Source organism: Macaca fascicularis, chromosome 18, assembly GCF_037993035.2.
Source record: "Macaca fascicularis isolate 582-1 chromosome 18, T2T-MFA8v1.1".
NCBI lineage: Eukaryota > Metazoa > Chordata > Mammalia > Primates > Cercopithecidae > Macaca > Macaca fascicularis.
In genome coordinates this window covers 71,418,381-71,433,812 of record NC_088392.1, presented here as the reverse complement: position 1 = coordinate 71,433,812, position 15,432 = coordinate 71,418,381, and the positions used below count along the sequence as shown (strand labels likewise).

The following is a 15,432-nucleotide window of genomic DNA, read 5'->3' as shown; positions in this document are numbered from 1 at the left end:
AGCCTCCGAAGTAGCTAGGATTACAGGCATGCTCCACCATGCCCGGCTATTTTTTGTATTTTTAGTAGATAAGGGGTTTTGCCATGTTGCCCAATCTGGTCTCAACTACTGGCCTCAAGGGATCTGCCTCCCAAAGTGCTGGGATTACAGGCATGAGCCACCAAGTCCAGCCAATTTATAATTATTTTTCATGCATTTGTACTTAAATCTGGTAGGAAATAAAAGTTATAGTTACAAACAAAAAATAGAACACTGGCTTTTATATTTGTCCATGCATTTACCTCTACTTGAGATCTTTATTTCTTTATATGGCTTTAACTGTCTAGCATTATTTGATTTCAACCTGAAGGACTCCCTTTATCATTTGTTGTAGAGCAAGATTAGTAGTAAAGAACTCCCTTAGCTTTTGTTTAACTGGAATGTCTTAATTTCTCCCTTTTTTAAAGAAAAGTTTTACTTTATATATAATTCCTGGTGTTTGTTTTTTTTCTTTTATCACTTTATATATGCCATCTCAACCCACGGCATCAGCGGTTTCTGATAAGAAATTTGCTGTTGATTTTATTGAGGATTACTTGTATGTAATGAGTCACTTCTCTCGTGTCTTTCAAAATTCTTTTCCTTTGTTTTACAACAGTGTGATTATAATGTGTCGTGGTGTGGGTCTGTTAAAGTTTATCCTACTTGGAATTCATTGAGCATTTTGGATTTGTGGATTCGTGTATTTAATCAAATCTGGGAACTTTGGGCCATTATTTCTTTTTTTCTTTTTTTTTTTTTTTAAATGGAGTCTCGCTGTACCACCCAGGCTGGAGTGCAGTGGTGTGATCTTGGCTCACTTCAAGCTCCGCCTCCCGGGTTCATGCTATTCTCCTGCCTCAGCCTCCTGAGTAGCTGGGACTACAGGTGCCCGCCACAACGCCCAGCTAATTTTTTGTATTTTTAGTAGAGACAGGGTTTCACCATGTTAGCCAGGCTGGTCCCAATCTCCTGACCTTGTGATCTGCCCGCCTCAGCCTCCCAAAGTGCTGGAATTACAGGTGTGAGCCACCGTGCCCAGCCAAGGTCATTATTTCTTAAAATATTCTTCATTCTTTGTGTTTCTATCTGCTCCTCAGATGCAGTAATTTCAAGTGTCCTATCTTCATGATCACTGATTTTTTTCATTTTTATGCTTACGACTGCTGTTGTACTCTCTTAGTGAGTTTTTTATTTCAGATATTGTACTTTTTAATCTCAAGAACTTCTCTTTGGTTCCTTTTCACAGTTTCTCTTCACTGATATTCTCATTTTGTTCATACATTGTTTTCTGATTTCCTTTAGTTCTTTGTCCATGTTTTCCTTTAGCTCTTTGAGCATATTGAAGATAATTGGTTTAAAGTCTTTGTATAATAAGTCTGATCTGGACTTTCCCAGGGAGAGTTTTTGTCCATTTATTATTCCATTAAATGAACGACAGTTTCCTCTTTCTTTGTATGCTTTGTGATTGTTGTTGTCGTTAACTGAACATTTGAATAGCATAATACTATAATGTGACAACTCTGAGAATCTCCTCCCTAAAGTTTGCTCTGTGTGTGTGTGTGTGTGTTAAGGCTGTGGTAGTCTACTCAGTTAGTGATTTCCCAAACTATTTTTGCAAAGACTATTCCTTGTTGTATATGGTCACTGAAGTCTCTTCCTTAACTAGTGTTCAGCTGATGTTTTGACAAATTTCCTGGAGTACCAGGAACTAAAAAAACAATAGCCCTCTCCCCGTCTGCAGGTTGACTCTGTGTTAGGGCCCTCCTTCAGCACTTAACTAGGCTTATTCTAAGCCTAGGGATTAGCCTGAGGCGAAAATTTATGGTCTTCTCAAGTCTTTCCTGAGCTTTCATCTTGCCTGGGCAAACATGTGGCTTTTTAAATACCCACATATACATGTATACATGCTCCTTTTTTTTTTCTTTTCTTTCTTTTTTTTTTTTTTTTTTTGTGAGATAGGATCTGTCTCTAGCTCCCTGCAGCACTGATCTCCTGGGCTCAAGTGATCCTACCACCATAGCTTCCCAAGTAGCTGGGACTATAGGTGCGCACCACCATGTCTGGCTAATTTTTAAAAAATTTTAGTACAGATGAGGTCTCACTATGTTGCCCAGGCCAGTCTCGAATTTCTGAACTCAAGCAATCCTCCTGCCTTGGTCTCCCAAAGTGTTGGGGTTACAGGCATGAGCCACCAAGCCTGGCCTCCATGATACTTTTGAATGATTTTAATTTTCCAAGGAAACTCTCCCCAGCTTTTCCTCCTAGGCCTTAGGCAGTCTATTGTATACTTTTATCATCATCTTTTCCCCAGACATCTATGGGTTATTAATGTAGCTTGTTTTTTCATGTTTCTGAGCGATGCCTGTTACCTTCCCATTCTGAGCTCTGAGTTCCTTTTATATGTTGCTGGATTTATTTTGCTGGGATTTTATTGAGGATTTTTGCATCCATATTCATAAGAAATATTGGTCTGTAGTTTTCTTGTGATGTCTTCATCTGGTTTTGGTTATCAGGGTATTACCGAACTCAAAGAATGAGCTGGAAAATTTTCCTTTCTATTTTTGGGAAGAGTTTGAAGAACTGGCATTAATTCCTCAAATGTATGGTAGAATTGAGTGGTGAAGCCATTTAGGTCTGGGCTTTTCCTTGTGGGTAGTTTTTTTGATTACTGAGTCAATCTCTTCACTTGTTATAGATAAATTCAGATTGTCTATTTCTCTTGAGTTGATTCCAGTAGTTTGTCTTTCCAGAAATTTTTCCATTTCATCTATTTTCTAATTTGTTAATATATAATTGTTCATAGTATTCCTTTATAATCCATTTTATTTCTGGAAGGTCAGTAATAATGTTCCCCCTTTCTTTTATGATTTTAGTATATTCTCCATTCTAGTATATTTTGTTTTTTTCCTTAGTCAAACCAGCTAGTGATTTGTCAATGTGGTTTATTGCTTCAAAAAACCAACTTTGTGTTATATTGCTTTTTTTTCTATTGCAGTTCTGTTCTTGATTTCATTCTATTCATTTCCACTGTAATCTTTATTATTTTCTTCTTCCTGCTTACTTTAGGTTTAGTGTTTTCCTCCTTTCCAGTGTCTTAAGGTGAAATATTGTGTTATTGATTTTAGATCTTTTAGTTTTCTTAATGTAGTCATTTGTAGCTACAAATTTGCCTCTAAGCACTTTTTCAACTGGATCCCATAACTTTCGGTATATTGTACATTGACTTTTACTCATCTCAAAGTACTTTCTGAATTTCTTTTGATTTCTTCTATAGCCCATTGGTTATCTAGGAGTGTATTGTTTAATTTCCACATATTTGTGAGTTTCCCAAATTTTCTCATTACTTTCACATTTTATTGCATTGTAAGCAGAGAAACATAGTTTGTTTGTATTATTTCCATCCTTGTAAATGTGTTGAAGTGTTATAGCCTTACATATCCTGAAAAATGTTCCATGTCTGTTTAAGAAGAATGTATATTATTGTTGTTAGATGGAGTGTTCTGTAGATGTCTGTTAAATCTAGTTGGTTTATAGTGCTGCTTGAGTCTTCTATTATGTTTTCATCTTATGCTAGTTGTTCTCTTCGTTATTGAAAAGGGGGTATTGACGTCTCCAACTATTATTGTTGAATTGTCTATTTCTCTCTTTGTTTCTGTCAGTTTTTGCTCTTGTATTTTGATTTTCAATTTTTAGGTGCATATGTTTCTAATTGTTATATCTTCCTGAAGCCAAAAAGTTTCCTCTTTAACAACACTTTTTTTGTTTTAAAGTCTATTTTGTCTGATATTAGTATCAGATTTCCTGTGGTTGCTGTTTACATAATGTATCCTTTTCCATTCTTTTAATCTACTTGTGTCTTTGAATGTAAAGTGTCTCTTCTATAGACAACATATACTTGGATTTGTTTTTTAAAAATCAAGCTTGATACACCTCTGCCTTTTGATTGGATTATTTAAACCATTCACATTTAATATTATGGATAAATTGGACATATGTTTGCCATCTTACTTTTTGTTTTCCATCTATCTCATGCTTCTTTTCATCTTCTATTCCTCCTTTATGGCTTTCTTTTGCAGGAGTATTAGTCAGCTCGGGCTGTCATTACAAAATAGCATAGACTAGGTGGCTTAAACAACAAATTTATTTTCTCACAGTTCTGGAGACAGGAAGTCTGAAATCATGGTGCCAGCATGGTTAGGTTCTGGTGAGGGTTCTCTTTGTGGCTTGAAGATAGCTGCCTTATCACTGTGTCCAAAGAGAGACAGGAAGAGAAATCATTTCTTCTTATAAGGCCAGAGTTCTACCAAATTAGGGCCTTGGTATTGTGACTTCATTTAATGTTAAGTCCCTCCTAAAGATTCTATCCCCACATACAGTCACATTGGAGGTTAGGGCTTCAACATATAAATGTTTTGGAAGGGAAACACAATTCAGTCCATAGCATGTAGTATATTAATTTTACAATAATCATTTCACTTTTTTTTTTTTAAATGGCTACTTTTGGGTTTATCATATACATCTTAGAACCAGCTTCAATTTATACTAGCTGATACGGTTTGGCTCTGTGTTCCTACCCATGTCTCATCTTGAACTGTACTCCCATAATTCCCATGTGTTGTGGGAGGGACCTGGTGGGAGATAAGTGAATCATGGGGGTGTGTTCCCCCATACTGTTCTCGTGGTAGTGAATAAGTCTCATGAGATCTGATGGTTTTATCAGAGGCTTCTGCTTTTGTGTCTTCCTCATTCTCTCTTTGCCTGCTGCCATCTGTGTAAGACGAGACTTGCTCCTCTTTGCCGTCTGCCATGATTGTGAGGCTTCCCCAGCCACATGGAACTGTAAGTCCAATTAAACCTCTTTGTTTTGTAAATTGCCCAGTCTTGGGTATGTCTTTATCAGCAATGTGAAAACGGACTAATATGGTAAATTGGTACTGGCAGTGGAGCATTGCTGAAAAGATACCCAAAGATGTGGAAGTGACTTTGGAACTGGGTAACAGGCAGAGGTTGGAACAGTTTGGAGGGCTCAGAAGAAGACACAGGAAAATGTGGAAAAGTTTGGAACTTCCTAGAAACTTGTTGAATGGCTTTGCCTAAAATGCTGATAGCAATATGGACAATTAGGTCCAGGCTGAGATGGTCTCAGATGGAGATGAGGAACTTATTGGGAACTGGAGCAAAGATGACTCTTGTTATGTTTTAGCAAAGAGACTGGCAGCATTTTTCCCCTGCCCTAGAGATTTGTGGAACTTTGAACTTGAGAGAGACGATGTAGGGTATCTGGCAGAAGAAATTTCTAAGCAGCAAAGCATTCAAGAGGTGACTTTGGTGCTGTAAAAAGCATGCAGTTTTAAAAGGTAAACAGCATAAAAGTTTGAAAAACTTGCAGCCTGATAATGTAATAGAAAAGAAAATCCCATTTTTTTGAGGAGAAATTCAAGCTGGCTGTAGAAATTTGCGTAAGTAATGTTAATCCCCAAGACAATGGGGAAATTGTCTCCACGGCATGTCAGAGGTCTTCATGGCAGCCCATCCCATCACAGGCCCAGAGGCCTAGGAGGAAAAAGTGGTTTCATGGGCCAGGCCAAGGGTCCCCAAGCTGTGTGCAGCCTAGGGACTTGGTGCCCTGTGTCCCAGTCACTCCAGCCATGGCTGAAAGGAACCAATATAGAGCTTTGGCCGTGACTTCAGATGGTGCAAGCCCCAAGCTTTGGCAGTTTCCACATGGTGTTGCACTTGTGCATGCACAGAAGTCAAGAATGGAGGTTTGGGAACCTCTGCCTAGATTTCAGAAGATGTATGGAAACGCCTGGATACCCAGGCAAAATTTGCTGCAGGGGCAGGGCTCTCATGCAGAACCTCTGCTAGGGCACTGCAGAATGTAAATGTGGGGTCAGAGCCCCCACACAGAGTCCCAACTGGGCCCAGCCTAGTGGACCTGTGAGAAGAGGGCCACCATCCTTCAGACCCCAGAATGGTAGATCCACTAACAGCTTGTACCATGTTCCTGGAAAAGCTACAGATAGTCAGTGTCAGCCTGTGAAAGCAGCTGGGGAGGCAGGCTGTACCCTGCAAAGCCACAAGGGCAGAGCTACCCAAGACCATGGGAACCCAACTTTTGTATCCGTGTGACCTGTATGTGAGACATGGAGTCAAAGGAGATCATTTTGGAGCTTCAAGATTTGACTGCTTTACTGGATTTCAGACTTGTATGCACCCTATAGCCCCCACTCCCACCCCAACTTTTTTTTTTTTTTTTTTTTGAGATTGAGTCTCACTCTATTGACCAGGCTGGAGTGCAGTGGCATGATCTTGGCTCACTGCAACCTCCACCTCCTGGGTTCAAGTGATTCTCCTGCTTCAGCCTCCCACACGCCATCATGCCCGGCTAATTTTTGTATTTTTTAGTAGAGATGAGGTTTCACCATATTGGCCAGGCTGGTCTCGAACTCCTGACCTTGTGATCTGCCCACCTTGGCCTCCCAAAGTGCTGGGATTTACAGGCGTGAACCACCACACCCAGCCAGCCCTTTTGTTTTTAGCTAATTTTTCCCATTTGGAATGGTTGTATTTACCCAACGTCTGTATCCCCATTGATCTAGGAAATAACTAGCTTGCTTTTGATTTTACAGGTTCATAGGCAGAAGGGACTTGCCTTGTCTCAGATGAGACTTTGGACTGTAGACTTTCAGTTAATGCTTAAATGAGTTAAGACTTTGGGGGACTGTTGGGAAGGCATGATTGGTTTTGAAATGTGAGGACATGAGACTTGGCAGGAGCCAGGGGCGGAATGATATGGTTTGACTTTGTGTCCCCACCCATATCTCATCTTGAATTGTACTCCCATAATTCCCACATGTTGTGGGAAGGACCCTGTGGGAGATAATTGAATCATGGGCATAGTTTCCCCTATACTGTTCTTGTGGTAGTGAATAAGTCTCATGAGATCTGATGGTTTTATCAGGGGTTTCAGCTTTTGTGTCTTCCTCATTCTCTCTTTACCTGCTGCCATCTGTGTAAGATGGGACTTGCTCCTCCCTGCCTTCTGCCATGATTGTGAGGCTTCCCCAGCCATGTTAAACTGTAAGTTCAATTAAACCTCTTGTAAATTGCCCAGTCTTGGTTACGTCTTTACTAGCAGTGTGAAAATGGACTACTAGCAGTGTGAAAATGGACTACTACACTAGCTTCATTCCAATAATATATAGAAATGTTTCTTTTATATGGTTTTCTTTACTTTTGTCTCTTTTTGTGGTATGTTATTTATACACAAATTAATGCTACAAACCCAGCAATATATTTTACTTAACCATGTCTTCATATTCTTAGCCTATTATAGCTTTGCTCCCACCCACTTGTGTGATGTTATTGGCAAATATATTATGCACAGATTATATTTCACATATTATAGGACCAACAATATATTTTATACATATTATTTTATACAACTGCATTTCAAATCAATTAAGAAAAAAAGGAGAACAAATATGCATTAATAATGTCAATTACATAACTACCTTTTCTGGTGCCTTTTGTGTGGATTTAAATGACCATTTCAGGTCATTTTTTTTTTTTTTTTTTTCTGAGACAGAGTCTTGCCCTATCACCCAGGTTAGAGTGTAGTGGTGCAATCTCGGCTCACTGCAACCTCTGCCTCCTGGGTTCAAGTGATTCTCCTGCCTCAGCCTTCCAAGTAGATGGGATTACAGGCGCCCGCCACCATGCCCAGCTAATTTTTTGTATCTTTAGTACGGAGTTTCACCATGTTGATCAGGCTGGTCTCGAACTCCTGACCTTGTGATCCGTCCGCCTTGACCTCCCAAAGTGCTGGGATTACAGGCATGAGTCACTGTGCCCGGCCTGGTCATTTTGTTTTCAACCTGAAGAATTTCCTTTAGTGTTTCTTCTAATGTGGGCCTGCTTGCAACTTTGGAGTTGCAATGAATTGTGTTAATCTAGGAAAGTATTTTTCCTTCGTTTTAACAATAGCTTTGTTGGGGATGGAATTATTGATTGTTTTTCCTTAGAGCACTTTGAAATAACCCACTGCCATATGGTCTCTATTGTTTTTGCTGAGAAGCTAGCTGTTAATTTATTGGGGCTGTCTTTGCAAGAGATGTGTATTATACTTTTATTCCTGCTGCTTTCAAGATTTTTTCCTTGTCTTTGACTTTCAGAATTTGATGTGTTTGTTGATCTCTTTTGTGGTCATCCTGCTTGAAATTTGTTCAGCTTCCTGGATGTATAGGTTATTGTTTTCTGATAATTTTTTCAGCCATTACATATTTGAATATTTTTCCTACCTTCTGTGTCATTAAGTGCACACTGGTGCACTTAATGGTGTTTCACATTTCTCTGAGGCTCTATTTTCTTCATTGCCTTTTCTCTCGGTTCAGTTTTTACATAATCTCTATCTATCTGTCTTCAAATTCACCAATTCTCTCTTCTGCCAGTTCAAACCTACTGTTAAGCCCCCTGGTGAATTTTAAAATTTCAGTTATTGTACTTTCCAACTCCAGAATTGCCATATGGTTCTTTAAACATTTTTCTCTTTGATATATATACATCAATTACAAATATATACATATATATAATTTCAACTTTTTAGACATGGGGGGTACACATGTGCAGGGTTGTTACACGGGTGTATTGCACCCAGTTAGCGAGCATAGTACCCAATAGGTAGTTTTTCAACCCACTCCCACCTCCTCACCCCAGCAGTCCACAGTGTCTATTGTTCCCATGTTTATGTCCATGTGTGCTCAATGTTTATACCCCCTTATAAGTGAGAACATGCAGTATTTGGTCTTCTGTTCCTGTTAAGTTTGCTTAGGAGATATTCTTTATTTCATGAGACATTGTCATAATGTTTACTTATTTAATCAAGCTTTTGTTTAGTTCTGTGAATATATTTATTTATAATGGGTACTTTAATTTTTTTTGGTTCAATCTGACTTCTGATCACTCTCACAGGCAGTTTTTGCTGCCTGCTTTATTTCCAGTGTGAGTCACACTTTGTTTCTTTGCATGCCTCATACATTTTTGTTGGAAACTGGACATTTTTAAATAAATACTGTAGTTACTCTACTAGTTCACTTCCCTCTGGTTTGGTTATTATTTGCTTAAGCTTAGTGCCTGGATGGATTATTTTAGTGAAGTCCAACCTTCCCTAATCCCACCAGCGTTGTTTCTCAAGTTCTTCCTCAGGGAGGCACAGCATTTGCTATGCCCCCGAAATCCTGGGGAAGATAATGGTACTCTCGTCCACTTTTTCCTCTGACAATATACCCTGTTGTTCAACTCCACTAATTGCTGGCTTATTGTTCTATTGTTTACACTAATGTCCTAGTTCCTCTCTGCAGTCTCACCCTTAAGAGCAGCCTGCCCTGGAATACTCTTTCTCTCAGGGTGTACTGTCTATTCTGCACTTAACTTTCAAAATATTCTCTCCTTTACAATAAATTACTCTATGTTGCACTTCTTTTGCTGTGTGTCTTTTAAAAATTCTTTTAAACTAAGAAGAAGAACCGAAGTATCACAACAGCCTTCAACAGCATAATTTGAAAGACCTCTCTAGTTTAAACTTCTCATGCTTTTTTAAAAGTCAGTTCCTTTGGAAAGAGATTAGGAGCTGTTTTGTTTTCATCCTACCTCCTTTGCAGGCAAAAATCTCTGAGCCAGGGATCTGGAGCTAGAGGTGGGGACAATGGCAAGCTTAAGTTGACATTCTACCTCTAGAAGCTGAGTGCAATGCAAGGGGCCAGTAGCCTGAGATCCTCTTGGCTTTTCCTGGGGTAGAACCCTACTTCATGAGCCAGAGGGCTATCAAGGCCCCAGCAATCTCAGCACATATGTTCAAGGTTTTGTGGCCTGGTGGGGAGAAGATGGCTCTCACCTCTTGGCCACACTGACCCAGGACTTAGTGCTAGCAAAAGGCAGTTGAAGGCAGGACAAGAATCACTAAAGTCTTGCTCCTTTTGGGAAAACAACTTCTGGCTAGGAGATGGTGGGATAAGGAACCCAGCATTTTTGGCTGCATTAGTCTGCTTCTTGAACTTGGAGGTGAAAGTGAGTAATCAGTCTTGGTTCAAACTACTACAGATTCTCATCTTCCTTACTGAATTTTTGTAAATGTTCTTGCATAGATGTTTCTTCATTGCCATTTGTCCTCAGGACCATTTCCAGAGGTTTTAAATGGTTGCTTTTAATATTTTTCACCACTTTCACAGTATGAAAATTAAACATTCAAATTTTTTACTAAAACATATTATTTGAAAATTCTATGCTAAAAATATAATGGAATTAACCCCATCAATTTCATAATGACTATAAAGTAATCAAGTCATAGAGTCAAAGTATAGACAGTTTAGAAGACTGCACTTTTTTTTTTAGCACTAATATTTAACAATAGGAGCCAATTTCACTTAAAATAATCTAATGTTATATATGCAACAAATTTTAGTCTCATAAACAATCTTATACCAAAAACTATATAAAATGTTAAGTAAATTGAGCCTATTTTTACCATAGGCCTGGCCAAATGTACACATGAAAACTGATGAACATAATGTGCAAAAAGGCTTGGAGATAATTTTATTTCAGTTACTTCAAAATACAAGTAGGCTATTATTTTCCTTTGGAAGAAGAAACCAGAAAAAAAAATTCCTGATTGTAACATTGTGACAAATTTCAGATTATATAGCACGTAACACAGGATAAATGGCTGTAGCATTAATTCTTTTTCCCCAGTTACATTCCTTTATACTAAAAGCCTAGTATTAAATCTTAGAAGAAAATTTCAATTGTTCTTATGTGTTACATATTAAACACAAAAGTGATTTATTAATATTTGGTACAATATGAACCTCAGTATTTGCTCAAATGTAGAAAAGGATACCTTAATATGCTGAGAAATATCCTTAGATAAATCCAACTGTGAAAATGTAGAAAAACTTTTTAATTACTGGGAACCACAAGGTTAATTTTTACAGGGTAGAAAAACTCCACAAAAATGGATATTCATACTTAAAACCTTATTTTACTGATAGAACATTTCTATCAGCATTTATAAAATGAACAAAAATGTACAGATATGGGTGTGAGAATTTGCCATTTTAAGCAATAAAAATTGGCATTTTGGTACATGCCTGTAATCCCTGCTACTTGGGAGGCCAAAGTAGGAAGACTGCTTGAACCCAGGTGTTCAAGATGAGCCTGGGCAATGTAGTGAGGCCACTGTTGCTCAAGGGAAAAAAAAGACATGTTTGTAAACACACTTTTTTTTTTTTTTTTTTTTGAGACAGAGTCTCGCTCTGTTGCCCAGGCTGGAGTGCAGTGGCGCAATCTCGGCTCACTGCAAGCTCCGCCTCCCAGGTTCACGCCATTCTCCTGCCTCAGCCTCCCGTGTAGCTGAAACTACAGGCGCCGCCACCACGCCCGGCTAATTTTTTGTAATTTTAGTAGAGATGGGGTTTCACTGTATTAGCCAAGATGGTCTCGATCTCCTGACCTCATGATCCACCCACCTCGGCTCCCAAAGTGCTTGGATTACAGGCGTGAGCCACCACGCCCAGCCTTTGAATACACTTCTAATAAAAATTAAGAAATTTTAAAACTAGGTTTTTTGCTTCTAGATAGTCTCAATGCCTTGGATTTAAAACATTACTCCTTCTTGACACAATGAATTATAAAAGCAAACTAGTTCCACATATTAATTATACTTTCAAGTCTAGTTCCTAAGAAGTGATTTCTCTTTAACTTTTCTTACCTATCAATCATTTTCATATAATCTAATGTCTAAGGACTGCAAATATTGGTACAGGGTGAGTATCCCTAATCTAAAAATCAGAAACAAGAAGTGTTCCAAAATTCAAAACATTTGAGCACAGATATGACATATAAGGGAAATGCTCATTGAAGGATTTCCAATTTCTAATGAAAGATTTTTGGATTAGGGATGCTAAACTGGTAAATATAATGCAAATATTCCAAAATAATAAAAAAACTCACAAAAAACCAAAATCCAAAACACTTCAGGTCCCAACCATTTTCAATAAGGGATACTCAACCTGTAATACTATGGGAGCCAATCTTCCCCATAGCTAATTCTATAATTGCCATTTTGTTTTTTCTGTAACAACAGTTTAAATAATTTCCAATTATAAAGATAGGTTAACATCATTATAGTTTTTTAACAAGATAACTTTCACGAAGCTTCCAATTTTAAAAAGAAAAACACTTATCTATTCAGTAGGGAAGAAACAATCTTATTTATTAACAGCCTGCATATTTAGAAAGGGTTTAAAAACACATACATTTCCTGGGAGACAAACTTACCAAATGTATGTCCTTACAAAATAACTTCACAGATTAATAGTCTTGAACTTACACAAAGACATATATATGACATACATTAGGTTGAGTTAATATACATTTCAAATGTTTTTGCAGCAACTTTCTACCAGAAAGTACATTAATGTGAGAATGTATGTTCTCTTTAATCCCTTAAAAATAGTAATAAAAAATTACAAAATAATGTAAATGTAAAATTAAGGCTGAGACTACATATTCTAGTATTAATAAATCAAACAATAGTTATAAAACTTGGTGTTGCTGAAATATTATATATATATATGTGTATATATATATATACAGGATAAGTCTTTTGAAATTTGAAATGCTACCACTGTCACAAGTTCACTCATCGATTTAATGTTGTTCTGGGTATCTTAACATTTCAATTCCCAAACACCTGTGCTTTTAAAATTTTTATCCTGAATTCTGCATTGAGTTTCCTCACATATTTACAATTAAATATCTAGCCTCTAGAACCTCCCTTACACAGAAGACAAAACATCTTTGTTAAATAAATTCACGCAAAAGTAATAAAAAGGTTTTCAAGAAATAGTTCTAACATGTTCATTATATTTATACTGAAAAATAGTACACATACTTTTCTTCAGGATTAATAAATGCCATGTGCCAGTTTTACAGTCACTGCCATATTAGCACATTTTCCTCTTACACATTTGCAAGGTAATGACAACCAAAGGGCATAACGTCTGGAATAATTCCAGTAGATCCATAATGTCCAGTAAGATTCATAAAATTGAATGGTTGTTTCCAGTCCCATCTGAATCAAAATGGAAATTCATGCCCAGGTACTTGTATTATCCCCAGAAATACTCAGTCTGGAAGTCACCCTCTTGGTCTTCTGAAACAGAGATGCAGAAAGTAGGGCATTCTTATTGAGACCAATGGCCTCTTCTCTCTGTCACCTCTCACACATCTGTTTTGGTTATAATCCTGGTCAAAGGGGAAAGAAAACAAAGTTTTATGTACCAAAGGTTTCCCTTCCCTGAACTCCCTCATCACACCTGGATGCTTAAATATCCAATGAAACCATATTCTCTTAATTATAATCCTTGGTATAAACAGATTTAATTAAATCCTTATATACAATCATTTCCTTCACATGTATGCAAAACAAGCCCCCAAATAAAAGTAGTTAACACACACACACAGTATATAATATATATAATCTGTATCACAGTGCTTTGAAATGGTATTATCTCAGACCCAAATTCTGCAGATTTTTGCTTTTCACCCCCTTTTCCTTAAATGAACTTATTATTTTAAGAACAGGAATTATAATGTAACCCTAAGCATATTTAATGAATTCTAAGATTTTTTCACAATTAACATCTCTGAAATCCAGATGTACTTTATAATGTCGAGTTAACTGGCAATATTTTTCTTTAATGTTTCATAAAATGACATTTTCATAGTTAATGAAATCTTAAAGTTGAAACATAGTATGTGATCTGTAAGCGCTAACAAATATATATTCAATATACATATGTAAATAAAAACATAAACATAAATATACAGAAACACATATAATGTACCTATTTCCTTTCCTACTATTAAATTTGTTCAATTGTATGGATGAAATATACCAATATTCAATACTGTTAAGATTTTTATTTCAAATGCTCTGACCTTTTGAGAGTGTGAGATTTATTAAAGATTTATAGAGAATAGGAAAAGACTGAGGATGAGAAAATCCCTAATAGTGATTTTAACAAATTTCCTGAAGATAATCAGGATGCAAAGTGGAGAAAGTCACAGCCCAGAATACACCAAATTTTCAACCTAAACTTCTAATACTGCCATCACAAAGCTAAACAAATGATAGCGTTGTGTGTGTGTCTCCCCATGTGCTAAAGGCTGCAGTGAAAATATGGTTCTTTGGCTCTCTAAAAACACTGACATTCTTTCTCCCTTTCCTTGACATGATACAGTATTACTATGAAGTGTCTTAGTGAGCATTTTGTCAGTCATTGTTGCTGGGCATTCAATTAATTTCATTCATCCCTGAGAAATTCTCTTCCACATGATAGCATTTCCTTCTCCATTTTCTTCTTTATTTTCTTCTTTCTAGATTCCTAATAGTCTGAATTGGTTCTCTGTCTTCTATCTCTTTTTGACTTTAGTCCTCCTATTGAACTTTTTATTTCAGCAACAATATTTGTAATCTGTTTATTCATTCTTGTCCTGGCTCCTTTCGGCTACATAGTAATTACAATTTTATAAAAGAGATCTAGTCTCTTTACTAAACTGTCCTCCAGGTTGATTTTGGAACTCATCTTGAATTTTGTCTCTCATGTTGCTGGCTACCCTCATTTGTGTGATGATTCTTGGTTGTACAATTACATTTAAGAAAGAGGATTATGTTGCTAGCTGGAATTTCTTCTACTATCATAAAAATAGAACTGTTTTACCATCAAGTCTCTTCTCTGAGTGGGATTTGATGGTAACTATAACTGGGATAGGGCATAGCAAGGTCATGGGTCCACAGGTTTTGCTTTAAACATGTGGATGTTGGGTTGAGCATGGTGACTCAGGCCTGTAATCTCAGTACTTTGGGAGGCCGCGGCAGGACAGTAGCTTGAGACCAGCCTGGGCAACACAGCAAGACCCCATCTCTAAAAAATAAATAAGTAAAAATTGTTGAATTAAAAAAAAATAGATAAATGTGCAGGTGCAGAGCCAATTATCAGCCTTTTGGTTCCCAGAGGCCAGCATTAGGTCCTAGTGTGCCAGCAAACTACCAAAAGCCAATATACCAACATTTAACTCATTTCCATTGTTACCTAACTTTGTAGTGGCATCTTTTCATGCCTGGTGACAAGGAAACAAAGCTTTCAAAGTTTGGGTTGAAAATCTGGTACATTCTAGGCTGTGGCTTCCTTTCTTTTTCCATTCTGTTCTGTCCTTTTTATTTGCCACTCACCCTGTTTGGGAGAGAGGACTCCCAAACGGAGAGTTGCTGGACTTCTCACTCTTTTGTTCTGACTCTGAGTTCATAGTGTTTCTGGGGCTGAATCAGGCAAACTGTCTCCTATTATT

The 15,432-nt window shown here is 37.4% G+C and overlaps 1 protein-coding gene across 2 annotated transcripts in view; it reads right to left on the bottom strand.

The window, feature by feature from the left end:
* Positions 1-10,589: 10,589 nt before the first annotated feature.
* SMCHD1 (structural maintenance of chromosomes flexible hinge domain containing 1) overlaps positions 10,590-15,432 on the bottom strand; it is a 150,783-nt gene continuing 145,940 nt past the window's right edge. For both annotated transcript variants that reach the window (XM_005587086.5, XM_045377732.3), the window contains one exon: positions 10,590-13,326. In XM_005587086.5, coding sequence (XP_005587143.2) covers positions 13,302-13,326 — 25 coding nt within the window. In that variant the 3' untranslated portion in view covers positions 10,590-13,301. The remainder of the gene's footprint in view (positions 13,327-15,432) is intronic.